The 24679-nt window shown below is 47.9% G+C and overlaps 2 protein-coding genes across 2 annotated transcripts in view; both read left to right on the forward strand.

Moving 5' to 3' along the window:
• The window catches only part of GIGYF2 (GRB10 interacting GYF protein 2), a 1757193-nt gene that overhangs the window by 141565 nt on the left and 1590949 nt on the right, over nt 1–24679 (forward strand). The gene's annotated exons all lie outside the window — the stretch shown is intronic.
• On the forward strand, nt 615–6048 carry LOC144792003 (uncharacterized). Its single transcript, XM_078666869.1, has 4 exons — nt 615–636; nt 4045–4493; nt 4548–5498; nt 6034–6048. The coding sequence occupies exons 1-4, from the start codon at nt 615–617 to the stop codon at nt 6046–6048; spliced, it is 1437 nt and encodes a 478-aa protein (XP_078522995.1).

The following is a 24679-nucleotide window of genomic DNA, read 5'->3' on the forward strand; positions in this document are numbered from 1 at the left end:
GGCTGTTTGAATGTTTGTGTAATATTTTTGTTACTATTGTTTATTAAGTAGGTAAACGGCTCAATGTGGTCAGGTGCTGTTTACAAAATGTTTTGTTTTTAAGGCTTCGGAAGGGGATTAGCGAAAGCGGTATCCTTGTTTCTTAAACGGTTTTATGATTAGAAATAACTTCAGATACTGGGATGATGTCTATTCCTGTTTTGACTATACCTTCCCTTATGTGCCTCTGACAGTCCTATGCCATCTATGCCACAAAACTGTTGTGCATACCTTTTTTATAGTAACAGTTCTGTTTTGCCCTCCTGAGTTCTGTAGTATTAATATCAAGTTCAAATTATTACAAGAATGTCCTTTTTAGTTTTCTTTATTTTGGCTTCTCATAGATCCAGCAATCTTGTCAGTTCTGTTGCTTACATCCAACAATCTTGCCAGTTCTGTAGTTGCTTCTTTCCTTATATAGGTACATCAACCAATGACTTCCTCACAGCTAACAAAGGGACCCACCGTTGCGTGGCCCAGTGCACAAGCACCAGATCATGAGCCTCTTATGAAGATGAGGGACAGCAGAAACCAAGTTATAGGAGAGATGGGCCAAAGCGGCACAGTTGTAAGGAATGGTCTCCGAGAACAGAAATGGTAGGAATGAAGTATTTTATTCTCAATAAATAAAGGAGCCCACCAAACAGCAGCTTCTTCCATGCTGTTAGAAATGGGATTTCTGGCCTAAGCCAGGCAGAAACCACCACTCTAGTCAGGGCAAGGAAGTTACACGCTGAAGATGACCCCTGCTCACCCCCATGATAGCTTGGCACACGCAGTCAGGCTTACCCCAGAGGCAATGTGTAAAGCGTTTGCACAACACATACACAGCAGCAACACACTAGTCACACCAAAAAAGAAACTCCACACAAGGTACTATATAAATAGCCTTTGTATTATCCAAAACACATTAGAATAGTAATCACGCAATATACACTGTGCCAACTGGCACTAGGCAATATTTACAGGGTATTATATACACATGACTGGACCAATCGGGCCACTGTCAGAACCAACACAAAGCACAAATAGTAAATGTAGAAAACAACCAGTAATTGCTGGCAAAATACTGTACAGCGACAGAGTTCCATGGTGGCCACAGCAGGTACCAAGCAGGACTCTAGACCTTGACGAAAGTGTGTCTACAGGTCGGGCCCCACATATAACTCATGGGGCATTTCTCAAAAACTATCTGAGAATGCGCCGTTGGGGGATGAACTCCTCTACCACATAGCACACCTAAGCGCGTCACATAATTGGTCTTCTAAAAACATTTTTTTAGACCACCCACTTTGCACTATACATTGGTCCTGAAGAAAGCCATATCATTTTAAGGGAGCATGGCTGAAACATGTTGACCGACTAGGATATTGGAGTTACCTTAGATCTCCAACAATATCCGCCTCTCGTTTTTACTCACTGCCAAGGGCCCATACAGTAAAATAGTAATTTTTGCCCTGTGGGACCGTTAGTACAGTCTTTTTAACATCCACTCACCCACTATCACTGCACTCTCATGATATGTATCCAGGTGTCGCATCACACCCGAGCATAGATTACCGGAAGTCATAAACTGCAAGCGCAGCAATATTGACATCCACTTCTTCTGCATGTGTTACGCGATGGCCCCCACTGTGATTTTAACTTGTTTTAAAAGTGTTTTTGAGCTTACCTGTTTGCTGCAATTCATTTTGTGTTAATCGGGGGTATGGAGGGAACTCAAGGGGGAGCAAAAGGGAGTTTGTGGAGAATGTCTTTGGTTTCTAGCCTTCTGATACCCTCCTGATCCACACTATTCTCTTGCGGAGCCCTAAACCCATACATGGCCGCTTCCTGGTGGAGCTGCACCAACAGCTAAAGGGGATATTGGCCCTGGCACACCGCTATGGCCGTCACCTACCCAGCCGGATCACGGACATTTGTCTTGTTTTCTTCCCTGCTGCTGTCTCCTCCCTGTGGATTATCTGCTGTCCCTGGTCTTTCCTATCCTGACTTTTGTGTTTGCTAATTTACTCCTGTATTGTTTATTTACCCATTATGTGACTACTGTGATACTTTTGTAACTTGTAACTCGCTGTGTCCTTATGTAAAGCGCTCTGATACCTCCGGGTCTGGCCAGCGCTATATAAAACTCAAGTAAATAAAAAAATACGTAACTTGTGTTACCCGTCTGTCCGAGCAGATCCACTTTTAAACGGTGAGCGTTCTGGCTGTTCATTACACTTAACCATAAATTACGATGCGCGCAGCATAGATTAAGGGAAGTCCTAAACTGCAAGCGCGGCGATTTTGACAACCACTTTGCTGCATGAGTTGCACGATCGCCCCCATTGTGATTTTAACTTGTTTTAAAAGTGGTTTTGAGCTTACCTGTTTGCTGTAATTCACTTTGTGTTAATCAGGGGTATAAGTACGTAACTTGCGGTGCCCGTCTGTCAGAGCGGACCCTTCTTTTAAACGGTTAGCGTTCTAGCTGTTAATTACGCTTAACCATAAATTACGAGGCTGACGCGACCGCGCCACGCCAATGGCAAGCCCATCTGCTCCCGTCCACAGCCTGTACCAGGACCCCTGCTGGTTATAATACATTAGTTTACTCAAGGAGTGAACTAGAGTCTGTAAATATTCGTAAGTGTACCAATCACTTTTTGGATAATAACTGTTGGCGCCATTCAACTTCTAGCTGTCCTAAGTGCAAATATCATCTGGACTTGAGCACGTTTACACGCTGTCCTGGTGTGCTCCCTCATCTCCCAGATGCTTTAAACTCCGAGATTAATAATAGGGTCATAGGTGGGGCTCTGCCGGACCACCACTCATAATGCTTTACATACACTGGATGGCTTTTTTACTAACTATCCTAATATACAGATTGATAAGATTCTGCCATTGATTTGGACAGACCACAGGGCTATCATATTTAATTTCTTAGTTGAAATCACCCTTTTTCATCTGCTCAACGACCACCTACAACTTTTGCACGGTCCTGTTGTAATTTTAACTAGGAGGTTTTCACTGAGAGGCTAACTAATACTGTTCCCTTGCTTACTTCTAATTCAAACTTGCATGCAGCTAACTATGATAACTGGATCAGAGAAGCAATAGTCCATTTAGCCCCTTTAAGATCAGTTTCCCAACATAGGCATAAACCTACTGCCCCTTGGTATACTGCGGAGCTGAAATACCTGAAATCAAAATGCAGACATGTTAAACGCGAATGGGGACTGCATTATACCACAGAAGGCAAGCCTAACTATAAAAAGTCTCTTATAGACTATAAAGAAGCTATCTTTAGAGCTAAAATAGAGGTTTGAGGCATGTGGGCTGCTGAATTCATATCTTGGCATAGATCGCCGCCTAGTGTTGGGTCCGGATGTTTGCACCTTGTTGTCTTGGAAGAGTCTTCGAAGTATCATGAGATAGGTGACTCCTCCCCTGGACTGCAGCGCGCATGGGCATCTTCTCCATCTTCAGATTGTTTTTCTCCGCCATTGGGTTCGAATGCACTTCGACAACTCCAACTTCGGGACCGAAGTTTTCCAACTTCCGAAGTCCAAAAAACGTTTACTTGCGGCGGTATTGTTTCCGCTCGGTATCCCTCGACTCGAGAACCCTTTCCATCTATCTCTGGTAGTCGATGCGGGCCGTTGGGCCTTTTTGACGCCACATGGGCCTCCTGCCGATGAAAAGGACCCCGTTCAAAAGATGCCCACAATGTCGATCCAAGTTTCCACATAGTATCTCCGGAGTACAATGAAGAAAACTGTCCAGCTTGTGCTCAGTTCCGGCCGAAGAAAACTATCCAGAACCGAAGAGCTGCTCGACAAGAGATGCAGCAACAGGCACCAGAAACGGATAACATTTTCGACGACTAACATGAAATCCCAGAGGCAGCGGACTCCAACCTAGAGCTAGTCACAGTAGAAGACCAGTCGGACTCCGATGAAGACATCCCACCGGGGCAAACCGTGAGTACCAAAGCCTCTACCCTGCCTCCACCTCCAGACAAGGCTCAGGTCAAAGCATCGCCTAAAAGCCTTAGCCGTGACCGACACACCGCTTCAGAAGCCCCGCCTTCCGGCTCGGCTCCGAAGACCATACCAAAGCCTTCCGGTACCCCGGGACCGAGCAAAACACTTCCGAAAAAGGCTGTTGACTCAAAAACGGCTGCAGAGCCGAGAACGGGCGCTGACACCAAAAAAGTCGCCGATCCAAAAAAGGCCGTCCAGCCAAAGAAGGACGTCGACCCAAAGAAGGACGTCGACCCAAAGAAGGACGTCGACCTAAAGAAGGACGTCGACCTAAAGAAGGACGTCGACCCAAAGAAGGACGTCGACCCAAAGAAGGACGTCGACCCAAAGAAGGACGTCGACCCGAAGAAGGACGTCGACCCGAAGAAGGACGTCGACCCGAAGAAGGACGTCGACCCGAAGAAGGACGTCGACCCGAAGAAGGTCGTCGACCCGAAGAAGGTCGTCGACCCGAAGAAGGTCGTCGACCCGAAGAAGGTCGTCGACCCGAAGAAGGTCGTCGACCCGAAGAAGGTCGTCGACCCGAAGAAGGTCGTCGACCCGAAGAAGGTCGTCGACCCGAAAAAGGTCGTCGACCCGAAAAAGGTCGTCGACCCGAAAAAGGTCGTCGACCCGAAAAAGGTCGTCGACCCGAAAAAGGTCGTCGACCCGAAAAAGGCCGTCGACCCGAAAAAGGCCGTCGACCCGAAAAAGGCCGTCGACCCGAAAAAGGCCGTCGAGCCGAAAAAGGCCGTCGAGCCGACAAAGGACGTCGAGCCGAAAAAAGCTCCGCAGAAAAATAAAAACAAACAAGCGACCGATCCAAAAACCTCGGTGCCAAAGCCACGGACAGTGGAAGAACTTTTTCATCCTTATCCAGTGAGCCCAGACCAAAACAGACTGTATATAGAACCTGATACAGGACACATATCAGTTTACAATAGGAACAAGAGAAGACTGGACACTGAAGCACCTTCTTCTGTTCCTCCTAAGAAAAAGGACTTTGGGACATCCCCTTTTAGACCTTTCACACCTCCTCCTTTCACTCCGAACATGCCTTATGTTCCATATTCTCCTACACCTCCACACTATGATGACGTAGAATACATGGGTGAAGATCCTCAACAGGACTTTATAAACCCTGATGATCAAGGAAACCAGGATAACACATGGAACGATCAGAATGACCCTGATGACCCATATGATACACAACCCATACCTGATACCGCGCCATACCCCACAAAGCCGTCCCCTACTGACGACACTATCGCTTTTAACCAGCTAGTAGACAGAGCAGCTCAGTATCATGGCGTAAACATGCACACTGACCCGATAGAGGACGATTTCCTATTTAACACCTTCCCAACATCAGAGAAGAGTGCACGTATACTCCCTATGCTGAAGGGAGTATTGAAGCACGCACCAGACATCTTTAAAGACCCAGCCAGGGTGCGTGTCCTCAAGCCAAGAATTGAAAAGAAATACAAACCAGCCCCTACAGACCCCTCTTATACCAAGTGTTAGCTAACACTAGACTCCCTAGTTGTATCTAATGCTAGGAAAAGGGCAAATTCGCAAACACCAGTTGATGCCCCCCCCCCCCCTCCGGACAAGGAGTCAAAAATTTTAGAAGCCTCAGGGAAAAGAGTGGCCTCTCAGGTAGCAAATACCTAGAGAATTGCCAATACACAAGCTCTCCTAGCACGCTATGACAGAGCACACTATGATGAACTGTAGGGATTATTACAACACCTACCAGAACCCTATAAGGCAAAAGCAGATGACCAATACAGGAAGGAAAATTCATCACTAACGCATCCATAAAGTGCGCCCTTGATGCAGCTGATACAGCCGCTAGGTCTGTCAACACTAGCGTGTTGCTACGCTTGCATGCCTGGCTCCGCATCTCTGGTTTTAAGAATGAAGTGCAATCTACAATATCTCAATCAACCCATTAACCAACATTTCTTATTTGGCCCTGCAGTTGATACCATCTTAGAAAAGATGAAAAAAGATACTGACACCGCTAAGTCCATGGGTACACTTCAATTTCAACAGTCTAGGAGCTCCTTTTGTCGCTCCTCTTTTCGAGGCTCAGGCAGAGGCAACACATCCCAAACCTCTTCATCATTTAAAACTAATACACAAGGCGCCTTTAATAAAGGTTCCAATAGAGGAGGCTATAGAGGAAACAATAACAAGGGCAGAGGACCTGGTGGTAATAACACAAGAGCCTCCACCGCCACCAAACAGTGACTTGTTCACGCTCCCTCCAGACCACCTAACACCAGTCGGAGGCAGAATAACACAATTCCTACCAGTCTGGAACGCCCTTACAACAGACAGGTGGGTGAGACAAATTATCCTATATGGTTACTGCCTGGAACTCACTTCTACTCCACCCAACATACCACCCAAACACCGTCCAATGTCCAAAGAACACATCACGGTGTTACAACAACAGGTGCTATCCATGCTGGAAAAGGGTGCCATAGAGCCAGTCCCATTTCAACATCAAGGGACAGGAGTATACTCTCTATACTTCCTCATTCCCAATAAAGACGGGTCCCTCAGACCAATATTATACCTCAGAACCAAAACATACTCTCAGAGCATTTCCATATGATCACTCTACAACAAGTACTCCCACTACTCCAGCAAGGGGACTTCCTTGCTACATTAGACCTCAGATGCATACTTTCACATCCCTATACATCCAGCTCACAGGAGATACCTCAGTATAACAATAGGTCACCACTATCAATTCAAAGTTCTCCCCTTCCGGGTAACTACAGCACCAAGGGTTTTTACAAAATGCCTATGTGAGAAGTTGGCCTGATGTGCAGTGTTCACTATTCGAGTGATCACTATATATCAGTCCAAACAACCCTTATTGATGATTGGTTGTAAGTCAACCTTATAGACCAGCTATCCTAGTAGCATGGATACGAGCAGTCTAAGGCTAAGACTCTAGAGGGCGTGTTAAGCCAGCTGTTTTACCATCACATTACCCCTTGAACACCCAGTGAAAGGACACCACACAAGTGTTATGAAAATAAACAGTGTATTTATTAGAATCACAACAACCCTGTACTCTTTATGAGGACAGGGTGCTAGGCACACAACAAAACTCTTACGAAAATACTTAAGTTAGCACGTTATACACAAATGCCCGAGGGGCACGAAAAACCATATACTTTAAAAGTGGAATGCGAAATTACTAGCAGGTAAGTACAGTACTAATAGGCTTTGGACTCGCTAGGACTTGACTATAGAATCGTTAGATTACTTCTAGGAGGCCTAGGGGACTCGGGTGCAGAGTGTGCACTCTCACGCGGGATGCGGGACAAAGTCTATGGGAGCTAGTAAAGGCAAAGTTAGTGTTCACGGGCGAACCCGACCTGGTAGGAAGAAAACGACAGTGGATCCTGACCCTAGGATAGTGAGGCTATGCTGGGACACCGAAGTGCTGAAGTTACCTAGCCCAGGGGCTGCAGCTGCATAGGTCTGAAAAGACGTCGGGGATCTCGTTGCCGGACCAGGAGCCTGGAAGAAGGAAGTTGCTGGCAGGCGACCAGTGAAGGAAAGTTCGTTGGATCCAAGCCTGGATCGAGGAAGAAGAAACCTGAAAGCAGAGGGGACCAAGTTCTTGAATCACTAGCCAGTGATTAAGTGGGCACCAGGATGGCACCGGGCGAAGTCACCTCGACTAGGTGAGTGGGCGACGCTGGCTCTGCAGATCTCACGGACCAGGAGGCGTTGTCGGCGACCAGGATGGAGAGGCGAGCTGTCCCACGATGGATGAAGCTGTCGGCGTCGAAGTTACCCAGGATTGGGCAACAAGCCTTGGCTAATTCAAGCCCACGCGGTGGACTCAAAATGGCGTCTTGAGTGGACCAGGAGGGTCCGGGGTGCTCCTCTTTTGGAAGGGAGCAAGGGCCAGCCTGGAGCAACCAGACCAGCAGCAGAAATGTCGTTGGGCGTCGTTCAGAAGGCCACAAGCCAGCGGGCTAGTAGCCAAACAACGCGGTGAGCAGCAAAAAGCAGAAGGGCCCCACGCAGATCGTGGAGATGCTGGGAGGCTGCACTTCGGTGCTGGAGCTGCTCAGGGTCGGGGCTTCTCGGACCCCAAAGCACTCACCAGGAAATTACTCGGCGGGCTTGCTGGAAAGAAGTCGTGCAGTCTTGAAGATGGCCGGTCCCTCGAGGTCTCGTCACACCCACGAATCTCAGCGTGACTGATGATGCAGGTAGAGGTCAGAGGTGCCAGGGAAGCCGGTTCTCGTCGAGCTGGGCAGTCTTGATCCGGAGGAGAGACTTGCAGCAGACCGCAGTGTTCTTAAGATGGTGCCTGCGGATGCAGGGTGACTACTCCTTAGTCACAAGGGAGAAATCTTAGGAAGAAGTCTTGAGTTCCTTTCGTGGAAAGTAGTTTCAGGATTCAAAGATGATCTGATTTGGAAGGGGGCCAGTTCCTACCTTTATCCTGTAAAAAGGGGCTGGCATGCGACTAAGTCCTGCCCTAGGGGTGGGACTAGGAGGGGGGTGGTTACACCCACTTCCTTGGCGGGCTTTTCCCCAGCACAGGGTCTGGAGTGACCCTGGAACTGGTTCCAGCCAGCCTATGCACAGTGAGCACCGGGGTGCCACGTGCAGTCACCTTCCTCTAAAGCCCTGCCTACCTACAATACACAAAACCCTGTCTGGGACGGTGCTGGCACCGCCCCTGGCAGGAAACCCTTTGTCCTTATCTCCTGCTCTGGGAGGACTCCCAGCAGCAGGAGGGCAGACTTGTGTCTCGGTGGCAGCATCCATTTTGTGGAGCTGAGGCTCTGTTTGACTTTAACCGGGGTTAGGGGTTACATACATGTCGTGTCCCTCTAGAAGGGTGGAATGCTAACCCCGTCGCCAGAATTGGCGAGGGGTTAGTATTCCAATTCGTATGACACCTTACTCGACATGTTTTGATAAAGCGATACCAGAGTTGGCATATAACCGCGAGGATTATAATGCACTTAAGAGTATATGGTATGCGATATCATGGAAACGGCTAAGGGATGGATCCCGAAAGCCGCAGACAGGCTCAGCTCATGCCAGAGCACCATCTCACACGATTCCAAGCACTCTGCCTTCAGGATTGTTAAGGCCTGCCATAGGAGTGACTGATAGGAGATCTGTGTGTCCATTTTAGGGTTAGATATAGGTATACTATATCTAAAGCAAAGGGTGAGTACACCACCTTGCCCCAGCTGTCGTGCAGCCAGTTGTGTCAGTTTAGTTAGTCAGCCCAGGGGTGGCATAATACATGCTTCAGCCCCTGGGAGACTTCTGGGTACACCTCAGCCCTGGGTACAGGGACTTGGAGAGGGCCCAGTGCCAATTCAGTACCTGAGTACAATTTGGATAGAGAGAACAGCTAGGCTGTGGGTCTGATTAGCAGGCCCACAGCCAGGGAAAGTCGTAAACCAGTGCAGCAAAAAGCAAAAAATCTGGGTGATCATAGGATTGCAGACCCTACTCTCCTACAGCCTAGCAGTAGTAGCAGCACACCTCAGAAGACAACACATACATGTGTTCCCATACCTCGACGATTGGCTCATAAAAGCCAACTCATACGCACAGTGTGCCAGCCATACCTCGCAGACAATCCAGCTACTACACAGTCTAGGATTTTCCATAAATTACCCAAAATCACATCTGCAACCCTCCCACATACAGCAGTATCTGGGAGCAACTATAGATACCTCAGTGGCGAAGGCATATCCAAATCCAGCCAGGATAGCCAACCTACATTCTCTCACTCAAAGATTTCTGCCACAACACTCCCTGCCAGCTCGAGTGTTCATGCACCTTATAGGCATGATAGTCATCCCTCATGCTCGGCTTCAATTGCGTCCCTTACAGGAATGCCTAGCACGGCAGTCAAACCAAGCTCAAGGACAACTGAAAGAGCTAGTGTTGGTAAACAGTCACACTTACAACTCTCTGTAGTGGTGGAACCCACAAAACCTTTCCAAGGGGCGACTGTTCCAAAAGCCAGTTCAACAAGTAGTATTAACAGCGGACGCGTCACTGATAGGTTGGGGAGCCCATCTTCTTCAAAACACAGTCCAAGGTCTCTGCGCAGTCAAACAAAAGACACTACATATAAACCACTTAGTTACTACAAGTATTTCTAGCAATGAAAGCCTTTCAGAAATACTTGTGCAACAAGGCTATGTTAATCCGGTCGGACAACATGACAGGCATGTACTACATCCAAAAACAAGGAGGGACACACTCTCTGCCGCTATCTCTCCTAGCACAGAGCATATGGAAGTGGGCAATTCCACAAAACATTTACCTCCTGGCAGAGCACCTCCCTGGAATAGACAATCAGATAGCAAATCTACTAAGTCGACACAGTCAACAAATACACGAATGGGAGATTCACCCTCACGTTCTCCAACCATTCTTCCAAAAGTGGGGACATCCAGAGATAGATCTGTTTGCCACAAACGAAAACTCAAAATGCCCGTCCTTTGCCGCCAGGTTCCCACACCCGCTGTCACAAGGGAATGCGATATGGATGAACTGGTCAGGCAGATTTGCGTAAGCTTTTCCACCAACCCCACTGATACCATTAGTGGCACGCAAACTAAGGCAACAGTCACTCACAATGATCCTGGTTGCTCCCACATGGGCAAGACCGCAATGGTACACGACGCTCCTAGAACTCTCAGTAGTTCCTCACCAAAGACTGCATCTTTTGCCACAATTGCTAACGCAGAACCATGGAGAAATCAGGCACCCAGATCCCAATCCGATGAACCTATCGATCTGGCTCCTGAGGGCTTAGAGTTCAGATATCTTAACTTGCCTCCAGACTGCATGAACATTATCAAAGAAGCAAGGCGTCCCACTACCAGAGCATGCTAAGCAACTAAATGGAAAAGATTTGTCATTTATTGTAATAATAACCAAATCAATCCATTAGATGCCTCCATCCAAAACTTAATCTGTTACCTGCTACATCTTCAAAGATGTAACCTAGCATACTCCTCCATAAGGCTACACCTTGCTGCTATAGCAGTATATCTTCAAAACAGACAACATGTGTCCCTATTCAGAATACCACCTATCAAAGCTTTTATGGAAGGACTTAAAAGAATTATCCCTCCAAGGCATCCACCTTCTCCAGTCTGGAGCTTAAACGTAGTACTTACCAGACCCATGGGACCCCCCTTCGAACCACTTCATTCATGTGAACTACAGTTCTTAACATGGAAGGTGGCATTTTTAATTGCCATTACCTCCCTCAGGCGGGTGAGTGAGCTACAGGCACTAACCATTCAGGAACCTTTCATGCAAATACACCACAATAAGGTAGTGCTTTGTACAAACCTTAAATTGATGCCAAAAGTTATCTCCACTTTCCACATCAATCAGTCCATAGAATTGCTAATTTTCTTTCAAAACCCGCAGTCCGTGGCTGAAAGAGCCCTACACACACTAGACGTTAAAAGAGCTCTGCTATATTACATTGACAGAACAAAATCATTTAGAAAGACAAAGCAACTATTTGTTGCTTTTTCACCACAATATAAGGGCAATCCCATTTCCAAGACAGGAATAGACAGATGGATAGTTACATGCATTCAAATATGCTATCAAAAGGCAAAGCACACTTAAACAATTCTGCCAAAAGTCCACTCAACGCGCAAAATGGGGGCATCCATGGCTTTCCTAGGAAATATTCCCTTAGAAGACATATGTCGGGGAGCTACATGGTCTACCATACACACTTTCACTAAACACTACTGTGTTGACGTGCAAGCTAAGCAACAAGCTGCTGTAGGCCAGGCTGGCCTTTAAAACTCTTTTTCAAACCTCTGCAGCTGATACAGGCAACCACCGCTAGAGGAGAAACTGCTATACAGTCTATGCTAAGATATGAATTCAGCAGCCCACATGCCTCGAACGGAAAATGCTACTTACCAGTATGCATCTGTTCTTGGCATGTAGGGCTGCTGACATTCATATCGCCCACCCTCCTCCCCAGTGCCTGTGACAGCTGCAGGGTTATCTTTTTACATACATTTACATGGTCATCTCTTACTTTCCTATATTCCATGTTTGCCACAATGGCGAAAAACAATCTGAAGATGGAGAAGATGCCCATGCGCGGTGTAGTCCAGAGGAGGAGTCACCTATCGCGTGATACTTCGAAGACTCTTCCAAGACAACAAGGTGCAAACATCCGGACCCAACACTAGGCGGCGATCTATGCTAAGATATGAATGCCAGCAGCCCTACATGCCAAGAACAGATGCATACTGGTAAGGAGCATTTTCCTTCTACACTGGTAAGATTGAGAAGGCAAATCACTATACCAGAGAACTCTTTAAGACTGTCACTTCCTTATCCAGGCTTCAACAAGGAGACTTGTTTTATCCTGATCAAAATTAATGTGATCAAATGGCAGGGTTTTTTCAGTCAAATGTGCAAACAATATACAACGAATTCGAGGGATTGGATTCCGGCCCCATAGTCCAGTCATTTAGGACAGTGGGGAGGGGTCAGCTACGTTCAATCATTTATCCAGTTTTTCCCTAGTTACGCAGGATGCGCTAAATAATCTGCTACTGTCCATCAAGTCTGGCTCACCAGAGAACCCCTGTCCACCGAATATAGTTCACAAGGCCTCTAGACTAACCAGATCTCTTCTGACCCCCTTACTAGCTACCATTGTAGGATCTGGAGATTTTCCGACAGTATGGAAGAAAGCTTGTATTAGGCCTATTTTAAAGAAGCCCTCATGGATCCTAGGGATGTCAAGAGCTATAGGCCTATCTCCTGCCTCCCTTTGGCGGCCAAGGTTTTGGAGAAAGCCATTAATCGGGAATTAAATGACTTTATTTCCAATAATACTCTTGACATATCACAACATGGCTTCCGTGCAGACCATCCTACAGAGTCCGCACTGGTTGTGGCTACGGAAGAACTTTGCATGCAAATTGATAGTGGTGGAAGAGCGATCCAGATCCTATTTGACCTGTCCGCTTCGTTTGATAAGGTGAACCATCTAATTCTTACGCAACGGCTGGAGGCAAGTGGGATCAAGGATAAGGCGCTGACTCTTCTTTCTTCGTTCCAGGCCAATAGAGAACATCAGGTTTGCTGGAACCATCTTAAATGTGACACATTTCATCTCCCTTGTAAAGTCCCACAAGGGTCGGCGCTTTCACCCACCCTTTTCAATATTTGTGACGCCATTGGCCAATCTAGTTAGAGACTTTGGTTTTACTCTTGTGTCCTATGCCGTCGACACTCAAATCATAGTTTCAATATCTTCTGTTAGTGAGATGCCGTCAGCAAGGTTTCATAGCTGTCTTGGTTTCATCATACAATTGATGCATACCAACTATTTGAAACTAAATACACAGAAGACCAAAGTCATGAAGTTGGCAATGGCTCCCTGATATGGAATACGGCCTGGTGGCCAACGGAGGAAAGGGAGTGTTCATCACCAGTGGACAAAATGAGAAATCTGGTTGTGCTTTGGGACACACACCTTAATTTCTCCGCTCAGATTAACCAAGTTACCTCGGCATGTTACTTTATATTAAAAATCCTATGGAAGATCCTACCATTTCTTCCAATGGAGCTGAGGAAAACTGTTGTGGTTTCTCTCGTACTGTCTCGCATCGATTATTGCAATGCCCTCTATTTACGGATTGGTAGACAGCTGACTAAGCTGCAATCCCTTCAGAATACTGCTGCTCGGACATTACTTAACATTCCTAAATGTAATCGTATCTCTGGGGCCATTACGAGCCTTCATTGGCTCCCTGTCAAGCAGCGTGTCGAATTTAAGGCTCTTTGCCTGGTCCACAAAACTCTATATGGTGGGGGTCCTCTGGCATACCGTAACTTTTTCCAATGGTATTGTCCAGGGCGCTCATTAAGATCTGCTAATCAGTCCTTGGTTAAAAATCCGAAATGGAGGAAAGCCAGATGGGGTGGCGGTTGCATCTCATACTTGGCTCCCAAACTTTGGAACATATTGCTGTTGGATATTAGATCTCAACCAAATCGTTCCAAATTTCGTGGCCTTTTCAAAACTTGGCTTATCCCGGTTTAGTAGTAGAGCCTGTACCCATGTACTCACTTGTTCTCTGTTTCTCTAGCGCCAAGACGCCTCGGCAATCGAGCGCTTTATGAAACCCTCACTTACACCCGAGGTGCATTCGGCACCTTGGGTGGGGCCCAATGATGAAGCATGTCACCAACTAGATTGGTGAGTGAGGTCTTTTTTCAAAACATAATTTGTTTTCCTTTCAAGACATACAAACGCTAGGAGCACATACTCCAGAGCTAGTTCCTTTTGATATAAGCACATGTGCCAGGGGAAGTGAACTGGCTCCAGAACCTATCCTCCCTCTCCCATTGATACTTATCAAAATACTGTACTCTTCATTATATCCTGCAACATAACTCACATTATGCACTCAGCATCACATTAGGCGTAAAACACATAATGCGCCAACCTCATAAGCATAAACACATTGTGCAATACTATCCTAGCATAAACACTCTAACAATCCCAGTAGGCATAACATCAGGGCCTTGCGCCCTACCAACACTGGTACCCACTGTGACCCAGGCCAACTGACCTCTCTCTGGGGCCCAATGCCCTTGTGTCCAGAATGTCAGGGCTTGGCTGCCAATGCAGCAGGCAAAGTGCGCGCAATGCGCTGGGTCAGGGCAGGAGTGTGTCTGGCTCCTTATCGCAGGAAACCAAAAATGCGCCCCAAAGAAATAATAGCACTGTGCCTCCGGCGTCCCCACTGGGACTCTACAACCAAATGTCCCCTTGGAGCAGCTGCCCACAACTGCGGTGCAGTGGCGTGAAAAAGGACAACACTGGCACTCCTGTGCCCTGAGTCCCCCACTGGGACTCTACAAAATAACTGTGCTCAGCGTTGCAGGTGCCCGCAGGAGAGAGGTGCCCGCTCTCTCCTGCGGTGCAGCTGTGGCTGGGAAATGAGCAGCAGTGCTCTAGAGCCCCACTCAGGGGCTCTTTCAAAAGAATTACCCCCAACGTTGGAGCCGCCTGCACCGACAGTGTGCCTCGAAAGGGGGCCTTCCTCGGGCAGCTTCCCCTGCGGCCCCCACTGGAGGCTCTGTCTCCTTTTGCGGCTGGTCCCCAAACACTGAGCAACTCTGCTGCGTCTCACGGTCACGGAGGCAGGGTAGATTCCCGCCCTGCTTCCGCCACCACTCTTCTGACTGCGGCACCATTGGCTACATCGGCCGGCCGACAGCTTCCTGGACGGGGCCCAATCCAGTGTCCGGCAGCAAGTGCCTGACTTCCGGCTTCTCAGTCGGTCTCCATAGTGCGGCAGCAATGGGGGGTAGGCTCCTGCTTCAATGCACAAAACTGCGGGGAGGGCTCCCTCCAAAGCACTCTGAAATGCGGGATGGGCTCCAGCCCTGTGAGATACCACTTTACAAGGGACTGACAGGTAAATTAAATAGCCCAAACATGTGTAGATCAATCTTACCATAAGTAACACAGAGAGCACACGCACTTTACACTGGACAGCAGTGCTAAAGTGCCCAGAGTCCTAAAACCACCAACACCATGTCAGAAAAAAAGGCTAGGAGAAAGGCAAAAAATGTAAGGAGGACCCTGCAAAAAAAGGGCCAGGTCCAACACATGCGTGCCCCGCAGCAACTGACTCCTGTGAGCCGTTGCCTGGAACCTTGCAGTAGTGAGTTCCATAACATTGAAGCAGAACAGTAAGGGAAAGCAACGAGGAAGAGTGAAGCATACGCATAATATTGATCCAGCGTGTGTGGTATAAATATTTCAAGTTTAACTTTTCAATTCCCTACTTATTCATTTATCCCTCTAGCTGTACTGGGCCCCTTACAGCTAGCATGATTTCAGCATTCCCCTCACTACAGAGGCAAATGGTCCTCTGATGGATCTTTCTCCGCCGATAGGAGGGAACGGGAATTAGGATGTCCAAACACTCAACGTTAGCCACCTTATGAGGACCATTAATTGGTGACTAACTCATAAATTAGAAATGTGTTTCAAATACACTACTCTCTGAACCAGATCGTAAAAATAAAGTATTGCAATGGGGAGACCCAATGCCCTAAATTAATTAAGCCTATCTAGAATAGTGCAAACAAGAAGCTCTGCTACTGCAACACAGAATTGAAGAAGCAGAACTTGATATTCTGAAAAGATTCACTGATTCTCCCTACAGAGCATTTAGATTAAAAGATTTATTCAATACAGTTTCGTATAAAGATAATCACGACGCAATAATAGACTCTGGCATTTGAGATAGTTATTGTATTAATGTTCCAGATTTTGTACAATAAGCATTTTCTTAAGCATCCCAATCAAGAATATTAAAGCATGTAGTACTAGACCACTCATTTAGTCAGAAGTTCAGATCCAAGGAGGATGGTTAAAACCAACATCAGGTACGAGCTTACAAACATCTACTATCATCAAAGGCAGATGATAGTTCAGTTCAATCTAAAGATTAAAAGCAATAGAGAAAAATAATAAATGTTTAAGTCCTCTAAGGGCGAGTCCATGAGCATTGGCAAAAGGGAAATATGAAGCAAAAATCAATGAGTTCAACAAAGCAGGATTCCATGTTAATTTAATAAAGGCATCAGCAAAGGCAGTTCAAAATAGGGATATTTAGGGAGTTGTGATAAAAGGATAGAATCCAAAGCGTGATGAGTTGTCCCATAGTAGGAAAGAATTTGCATTGCGATTTGGGCGGCCTTGCATTGAGAAGAGACAGAAAAATAATGGTGTTGCTCCTCCTTTGGGTTTCTTCTTGTATAGTCCTTTTGACACCTTTATGACTTATGACAATGAAAGGCCTCCTCGTTCGATTCATTAGTTTTCATCAGTACGTGAATAATAAAACATTTCATGAGTAATCTTGTTATTAAAATCTATTAATAAGCATTATAACTATTTAGCAATGTATATTCTCCTTTTTAGGTTGAGCTATTTATATCTCTGAACTATTGCAGGGGAAACAACACTCTTCAACAAGCGGATTCCTCCCAATGCATGTTGTCTACTGAAGCGTGACACTTCGCCAGGTGCGCGCTTGGCCTCACACCCCATCCCCATATGCTCGTTTGCCTCCCAAGCTGCTCCCCCGCCCCCCGCCATGAGACTTTAAAGCAATGCGCTGCTCTGAAGTGATTGCTTTTCACGGGCTGCCACATGCCAGCCGGACACCCATGCTCGTTCCCTCCCACTCGCTCGCTCCCCCGCCCCCCCACCCCCATCAGAAGTTCTCGTGATAACTGCTCCACCATTCTAAGCCTCTTATAAAATATTTTAACAAACAACTACTCCATACTTGTTTGCAAACATTTCACTACAACTTTAGGGTCCATTACGTACGTAGTATCACTATTCACAAAACTAGCGTTATTTGTTTGCAGCTGCTGTCCTCTTATTAAGCCACTTTGCTATGTCCCCCATCACACTACAAGTTCGTATCTCTTTCCTACCTTTATTAGGTGTCTCATTTCATTATAGCCTCGTATCCAACTACTGTGCGTTTCACACAATCCTTTTACGAGCATTGTGTACGCTTTTTTTGCTAACGTTCGTTTTTAATCAACCTTGTATGTCTCCTCACGGCCGAGCCGCATTTCTACAATTCCTCATTGTTGGACAGTTGGTAGCCACCATTTTGTGACTCCAAAGAAATTCCTGTCAGGAAAGGCCTCTAGGCCTGAGGTGAAAAACTATAAGGGCGAAAGAGCACCTATCCCCCAGACCAACACCTTGAAAAATCTAGTGGACACAAAAAAAAAATGAATAAGGGTATGAGGGGCAAAAAGGGGACAAAATAAATAATAAATTGGAGGGACTACGCAAAAGGCCAGATAGGTCTAACACTCATGTTACCTCATTGTTTTACGACGCATGCGAGCTTAATTTGCAGCCATAATGAACTCATCATACATTTTATGTGTAAATGTATGTTCTCGTGTCATCAGAGAACATAAACATTCATTATTGCGAATTGTTATTTGCGAAATGTCATTTGCAATTCACATTCCTCATGGGCTCCGCTTAACTGGACAGCAATTCAGGCTTGGGCTACATTATCTGCGAGGCTTTTATTTACTACAATCAACCTTTTATGCCTCCTCACGGCCAAGCCGCACTTCAAAGGCAGCTCGATTTACTTCTCCGGACAACGCAGGGCTCCCCCGCTGTGTCCATTAACTTACCTAGTCAAGCATGAACATCATTTAGCGGATGTCCGCCGAACGTAGCATGTGCACGTTTCTGGCCTCGAAGCCGGTACTTAACCTGAACATGCTCAGTGTTCCGTTTGCAAGCCTGCTTGGTGGTGTATCTGAATCTGTAGGGTAGATTTTATTTCTTTTGGTTTGTATTGCATTAATCTTGCTGCTCTATGCCTGTAGAATTGCTGGTGTTGCACCCCTCAACGCCACAGCACCCCTCGATGCAACAGCACCCCTCGACGCCACAGCACCCCTCGACGCCACAGCACCCCTCGACGCCACAGCACCCCTCGGCGCCACAGCACCCCTCGGCGCCACAGCACCCCTCGGCGCCACAGCACCCCTCGGCCCCACAGCACCCCTCGGCCCCACAGCACCCCTCGGCCCCACAGCACCCCTCGGCCCCACAGCACCCCTCGGCCCCACAGCACCCCTCGGCGCCACTGCACCCCTCGGCGCCACTGCACCCCTCGGCGCCACTGCACCCCTCGGCGCCACTGCACCCCTCGGCGCCACTGCACCGCTCGGCGCCACTGCACCGCTCGGCGCCACTGCACCGCTCGGTGCCACTGCACCCCTGGACCTGTTGACCAAAAGAAGAGGAAGAAATGTAGTAGCTAGGTTACCACTTTAAAGGGTGATCGAACATGTTGACCCTTAGATGGAAGCTGAATAGTCCTCACAGTCACAGAAGTCTAAGATATTTAGGGCAGGTGAGTTCCGGAAATTCTGATGTCTATATGGTCAGAAATGGTCTCTATAGTTTAGGAAATGCCGTTCCCTGATTAGACTATGATAGATTGATGTGTTCCATCCCTAGTATGTACCACAGGCGGTGTAGCCAGCCTAGATGTGTAGGGATATGCCCTGTACTCACTGCAAAAAAATGTTTTGTAAGGCCGCTCCCGAGGCTAAGCTGATCCGTTTACCCCATCTGGGCTTGAGGGGAAGGTGAGAGGATTGGGGAGGCCTAATATTGTGTAAGCGGGAAATCTGGGAAGCTCCGTGTCTAGGTGAGTGTCAATATTTGTGAGCACCTGCGACCAGTGGTTCTTGAGTCCTGGGCAATCCCATAAGATGTGTAAGAGCGTTCCTGGGTATCCACATTGCTGTCAGCATTTCGGGCATTTGGACTGGTTGTATTTATAAAGCCGGTGGGGTGTATAGTACCAGTAGGTGGCGATTTTTGTAGCGTTTCGATACTGGTGATGTTATGCGCAGTGTGCCTGACCCTGTAATAAATGTTGCCCCATTCTTTAGTTGAGTTCCCGGCCTAGTTCTGATTCCCATCGTGTTAGGCCCATCCACAGAGATCCCCAAATCAAAGAGCCAATCGGACAGTACAGGTCCGAGACCAGGCGTTTGTCAGATATCCTAGACAGGAGCCAGCGTTCAAAGAGAGTACGTTGCTCTTCTGTGCCCGGGCGAATAGAATGGTGCAGCACCCAGTGGGGGACCTAGGTGTAGTGCCTTCGCTCCATTTCTGGGAGCGTATACTTCATACGAAGGGACTCAAAAGAGAGAGGACCTGCTAGATCAGACAGATGACCCACAGACCTGCAGTTCACCTGAGCCCATATCTGTAATGTGGGATCCTGGAGGCCCGGGTGGAAATCTGAATTCTTGACTATGGGGTTTAGCGGTGAGGGAAAGGAAGTAATGTTCCTCTGTGTTGCTTTTCCATCCCAGACTGCCAGTGACGCCTTGATGATGTGAGAAAGATTGTCAGCTGGGCAGCCCTTGTTTAGGGAGAAAGAGAATGTGCCAGAGAAACCTGGCCCGCCAACGTGCAGTTCATAAATAACCAGTTCCTTTTGGATTCTGCACTCGACCATTCCACTAAGACCCTCAGTTGAGTAGCCTGATTGTAGCGGGAGAGGTCGGGAATTCCTAGGCCGCCCTTATTGGGGGGGGGGGGGGGGTTGGTCTGTAGCTAAGATCCCTACAAATACGGGGGCCCTTATCCGCCCACACAAATATATTGATCTCTTGTTGAAGTAAAGGCAGTGTCCCGGGAGGGGGTGCGGCCGGGAGTACTTGGAAGAGAAACAGGATCCTGAGGAGGATCGTCCTTTTAATTGACGATATTTGTCCTAACCAGGATAGAGTAGGACCGCTATCGGTGCAGTTCAGATTTGGTCTGGTGGGTTAACTTTTGGTAGTTGAGGGTAGCGGTATCCGTGATGGTGGAGGATATCTGGAGGCCGATGTATGGATGTCGACGCCCATTATATGGCCAGGGCCTGTCGCAGTGTCAAGGGTTTGTGGCCTGAGAGAGGTTAAGGGCCAATGATTTATAAATATTTATCTTAAAGCCTGAAGCCATGCCAAATGCCTCCAGTTCCGCCGGGAAAGCGGGCGGAGATAGAAGCCTCCTCCAAGGATGCTACAGTGGTGTGCGGTTCCTCTCCAAATTGGACTCCCTTTATCTGTGGGTTGGAGCGAATTTTCTGGGCCATGGGTTCCATATACAGGGTGAACAGGAGGGGCGACAGTGGGTACCCCAGCCCAGTTCCCCTGTTTATAAAAAATACAACAGGAGAATCCATTGACACGGACCACAAACATGGGTTGGGTGTAGCTGCTTAGGAGCCACGTCCAGAAGCAATCCCCTATGCCGAAGTCTGCCAGGGTTGAGGCCAGATAGGGCCAATGTACCCTATCAAATGCCTTCTAGGCATAGACTGCAAAGAGAATACTTTCTTGGGCATACCTGTGAGATTTGTCAATTATGTGCAGGATCTGCCTCGTGTTGTCACTACACTGCCTTTGTGGTACAACGCCAGCCTGATAGGAATCTATGAGACCCAGGAGGAGGGGATTGAGTCGAGCAGCAAGAGGCCTGTGAAGAGCTTGCGGTATGTGTTCAAAAGGGAGATAGGTTGATATGAGGAATAGTGGGTCTTATCCTTCCCTGGCTTCGGAATTACTACTATTGCCGCTCGGAGCATAGAGGAGGGGATCAGGGTGACGTCCCAGATCGCACTTAAGAGCCTAGTGAGGAAAGGAGTGAGGCTCTGGCAGAAGACCTTGTAAAAAGAGGCCGAAAAGCCATCCGGACTTGGACACTTAGAAGACTTTTGTCTAAAAATAACTTCTTCGATCCTAATCGGTTGATCCAGATCAGTTGCTTGCACAGGCGTCCGAGAGTGAGTAGTGGCCCCATTAAGATATGCAGGGATTGAGTCTAGGTGGAGGTCCTGTGCTGTTTGGAGGGTCTGATAATATTCACGGAAGGACTCCACAATGTGCGCATCATCCGTTCACTCCTGTCTCACTTTGTTCAGGACCTTTCAAACTCCTGTACACCAGAAGGCGACCAGAACGGTCGCCTCCCACATAAAACCGCTGTCTGAGCGGAAGTGCGGTGTATTCAGCCCTATCAATGTTTAAACCCGCCATTTGGGCTCAGGCTGCTTCTAATTGTCTCGAAATCCTAGGAGCCCCTGTTCTCTTGTGTATGTGCACTAGTTCCGCCACTTGGCGGGATGGGCTCTCCCTCTTATCCCGGCAGATTCTATTATCAGCGACCGCTATAAATTTCCCCCTGACTACTGATTTTAGGGCATCCCACAGCGTAGAGACTGAAACCTCAGGGGTGGTGTTAATCTCCAAATAGTCCTTAATTGTCTTAGTGATCTGGGCTATAACCTCAGGCGGCGGAGTAAGGTCTCCAGGTTCATGGGGATGGTCCAGGAGACGGAACTGTGGGGGTCACTGCAGCATGATCGGATAGGGATCGCTGAACAATCTCCGATGGCTGGAGGGCCCAGGAAATAATCAAGTCTAACATATGTTTTGTAGAGATGGGAGTAATATCTGAAGGGCTCTGGAGGGGGGTTGTGAGGTTCTCCAGAGGTCTACTAGGTCCATGTACCCCAACCTAGTCCGTCCCGCTAGAGAGAGGGTCCCTGCCTGCCCATGGCGTTGTGCCGATCTGTCTAGGTCGGTAGTGAATACCAGATTCAGGTCTCCCCTCATCAGCACCAGCCTTTCACTGCTTTGCGAAGGAAGGGTTCCTGACCCTCATTGGGGGTGTAGATTGAGCCCACTGTGATGCTACTGGACCCTATAGTTAGAGTATGCTAGAAGTCTGCTTTTGATCTCTACCCTTTTGGGCCCCACCTTCCCATTGAATGTTCTGGAGATTAAAATCGCTACTCCAGCGGTCTTAGATGGGAGGTACGAGAAGAATTGATAGGGGAATGCCTTCGAGCAAAGTCTGTGTTGGTCTTTGGGGAGGAGATGAGTCTCCTGCAGTAAACCTATGTGTGCCCCAGAGTTTTCTAAATTGGAAAGGATAGAGCTTCGCTTTCGGTTGAACTCTGAGATTGGTTGATCTTAATTGCTAGATCGGGGGCAGCTTCACGTATATATCTGAACAGCTCTGACACAAAGGCAACAGTGTCCGATCCCTCTGCCCCAGGAGCAGCGTCTTGAATGCCTATGTTATTGCGCCAAGACCTGTTCTCTAGGTCCTCGGCGTGGGCTTGGAGGTCCAGATGCTTGTCTCTAAGGCTCAGGATCTCTTGCTGGAGTTGCTTTATTATGACTTCTTCACGTCCCTGCTCATGGCCTGCCAGGGTTAAGACTCTGTTCCCCAGGCCCTCCACGTCCCTGCAAACCTCTTGAACCTCCCCAGCCTGCTTTTTTTTTAGGTTGCGCCTGGCATTGCAGCGTGCATGCGCTGCTCGCTCTGCAAGACCTCTTGTAATCGATAACATTCAGAAGTAGAGTGTAGTCTCCTACTCGTACTTTCATTGGCTTGCGTCATTGTTCCGTCCTTGTTTATGATAAACGCTGGTGTTTTATTGCGAGTGAGGCTTTTTAGTCGCGTCTTGTTACCGTCCTGTCTCCTTTTTGTTCCACCCACCCAGACTGGATGTTTTGCTGACGGAATAACACGGTCTCCTTAGGTCTGTTAAGCACTCTTTAATTTTCCTTTTCAGCGTCGTCTGCTTCAGCCGTGCTTGTTTATCACTTTCAGCGATGCCGGCTTCGGCCGTGCTTGTTTGTTTACTTATTTATTTCTTGTTAAAGCAGAGGCTGCTCCCGCCGCGGCTTGTTGACCTAGTTTTCTGAAAGGAAGCTCATATTGGTGACTCCTGACAAGAGGGGGAGTGTGGCGAAAAAAAGGGTGGGAGGGGAGCCTTGCTCATCTCTTTGCTGTGCTCCTGTGCATGTTTCCATGTTGTTTGTTTGGGTGGTGGTGGTAGGGGAGGTGGAGGTGGTGGTGGCTGCTGGGTGGACTGTCGAGAGGAAAAATGACTCTGGAGTCCATCATGGCGTGTGCTGCCTGAGCGAGGAGGTGAAGGATGCTGGGCGGCACAGTCCTTGACCGAGGGCACACAGTACGTGTGGGCACTGGCTCTTGTGTAAATGCCTGGGCAGAGCAGGGTTGTAAAGTAAGGGATGTGTGCATGTTTATTTTTTGCACACGTCCCTCTGTGCGCGATGCTTTCGATACACCTCAAAGAGGGCGTTTTTGAGCCATCCGCTCTGATTAGGGAGTGGTGCTGCTGTGTCTGTGTTGGTACCTTTCAGATTTCGTGTAGAGTCTTGGCATGGCTGCGTTTCTGTGTGTGCATTACTCTGCACAGAACCCAAGGCCCAGATGAGGAGACAACAGTAAGGGCGGGTTGGAAACTCAGCCGTGTTACAGAAGACTATGGTGTACAGTGGGGTTTGAATGCACCCATTTTGTCTCGAGAATGGTACGCCCTGGATGGACATAGTGAAGTAACTTTTTGCGATTAATGGGTCCTTGAAATATATCAAGACAGGTGAGGATGAGAAATAAATTGAAACACTTGGTTTCTCAAAATGTTCCTGTTAACACATGGGTAAAAAGACATTGTCATTTACAATGGCAATAACTCTAATTGAAACAATTGCAAGACCTATTGCATTTTTATTGCTTGTGTAATGATTGGAGGTCATCTTGCAGCGATGCGAAGACTTCTCCCAGGTATGAACGGGTGACAGGGGCCTCCGCCTGCATAGCGTCTGGAGAATCCTCTGCGCTCGCGGTTGAGGCTGTGTCTGCAGAGTGGTCCCCTGTCTGTTTAAGGAACATTTCTTTCCCAGGTCTTTCCCTTTTGTTATTCCCCGAAGCTGGCAGGGACCAAAAAGGCCACCTTCCCCCCCCAGCCCCCTCACCCCAGCAGGTGTCTTCGGCCAGGGGTGCCTGAGGGCACAGGCGAGTGGCGGTCTACCCGTGGCTTTATCTACTCTGGGGGGGGGCCCGTGGTGGGCCTCTCTGTCTGTCAGTGGGTGGGAGACTGTATGTCCACCGCTCCACGGCCTCCAAAACGTAGTCTAACAAAGGAACA

The sequence above is a fragment of the Lissotriton helveticus genome, chromosome 11 (assembly GCF_964261635.1).
Source record: "Lissotriton helveticus chromosome 11, aLisHel1.1, whole genome shotgun sequence".
NCBI classification, from domain to species: Eukaryota; Metazoa; Chordata; class Amphibia; order Caudata; family Salamandridae; genus Lissotriton; species Lissotriton helveticus.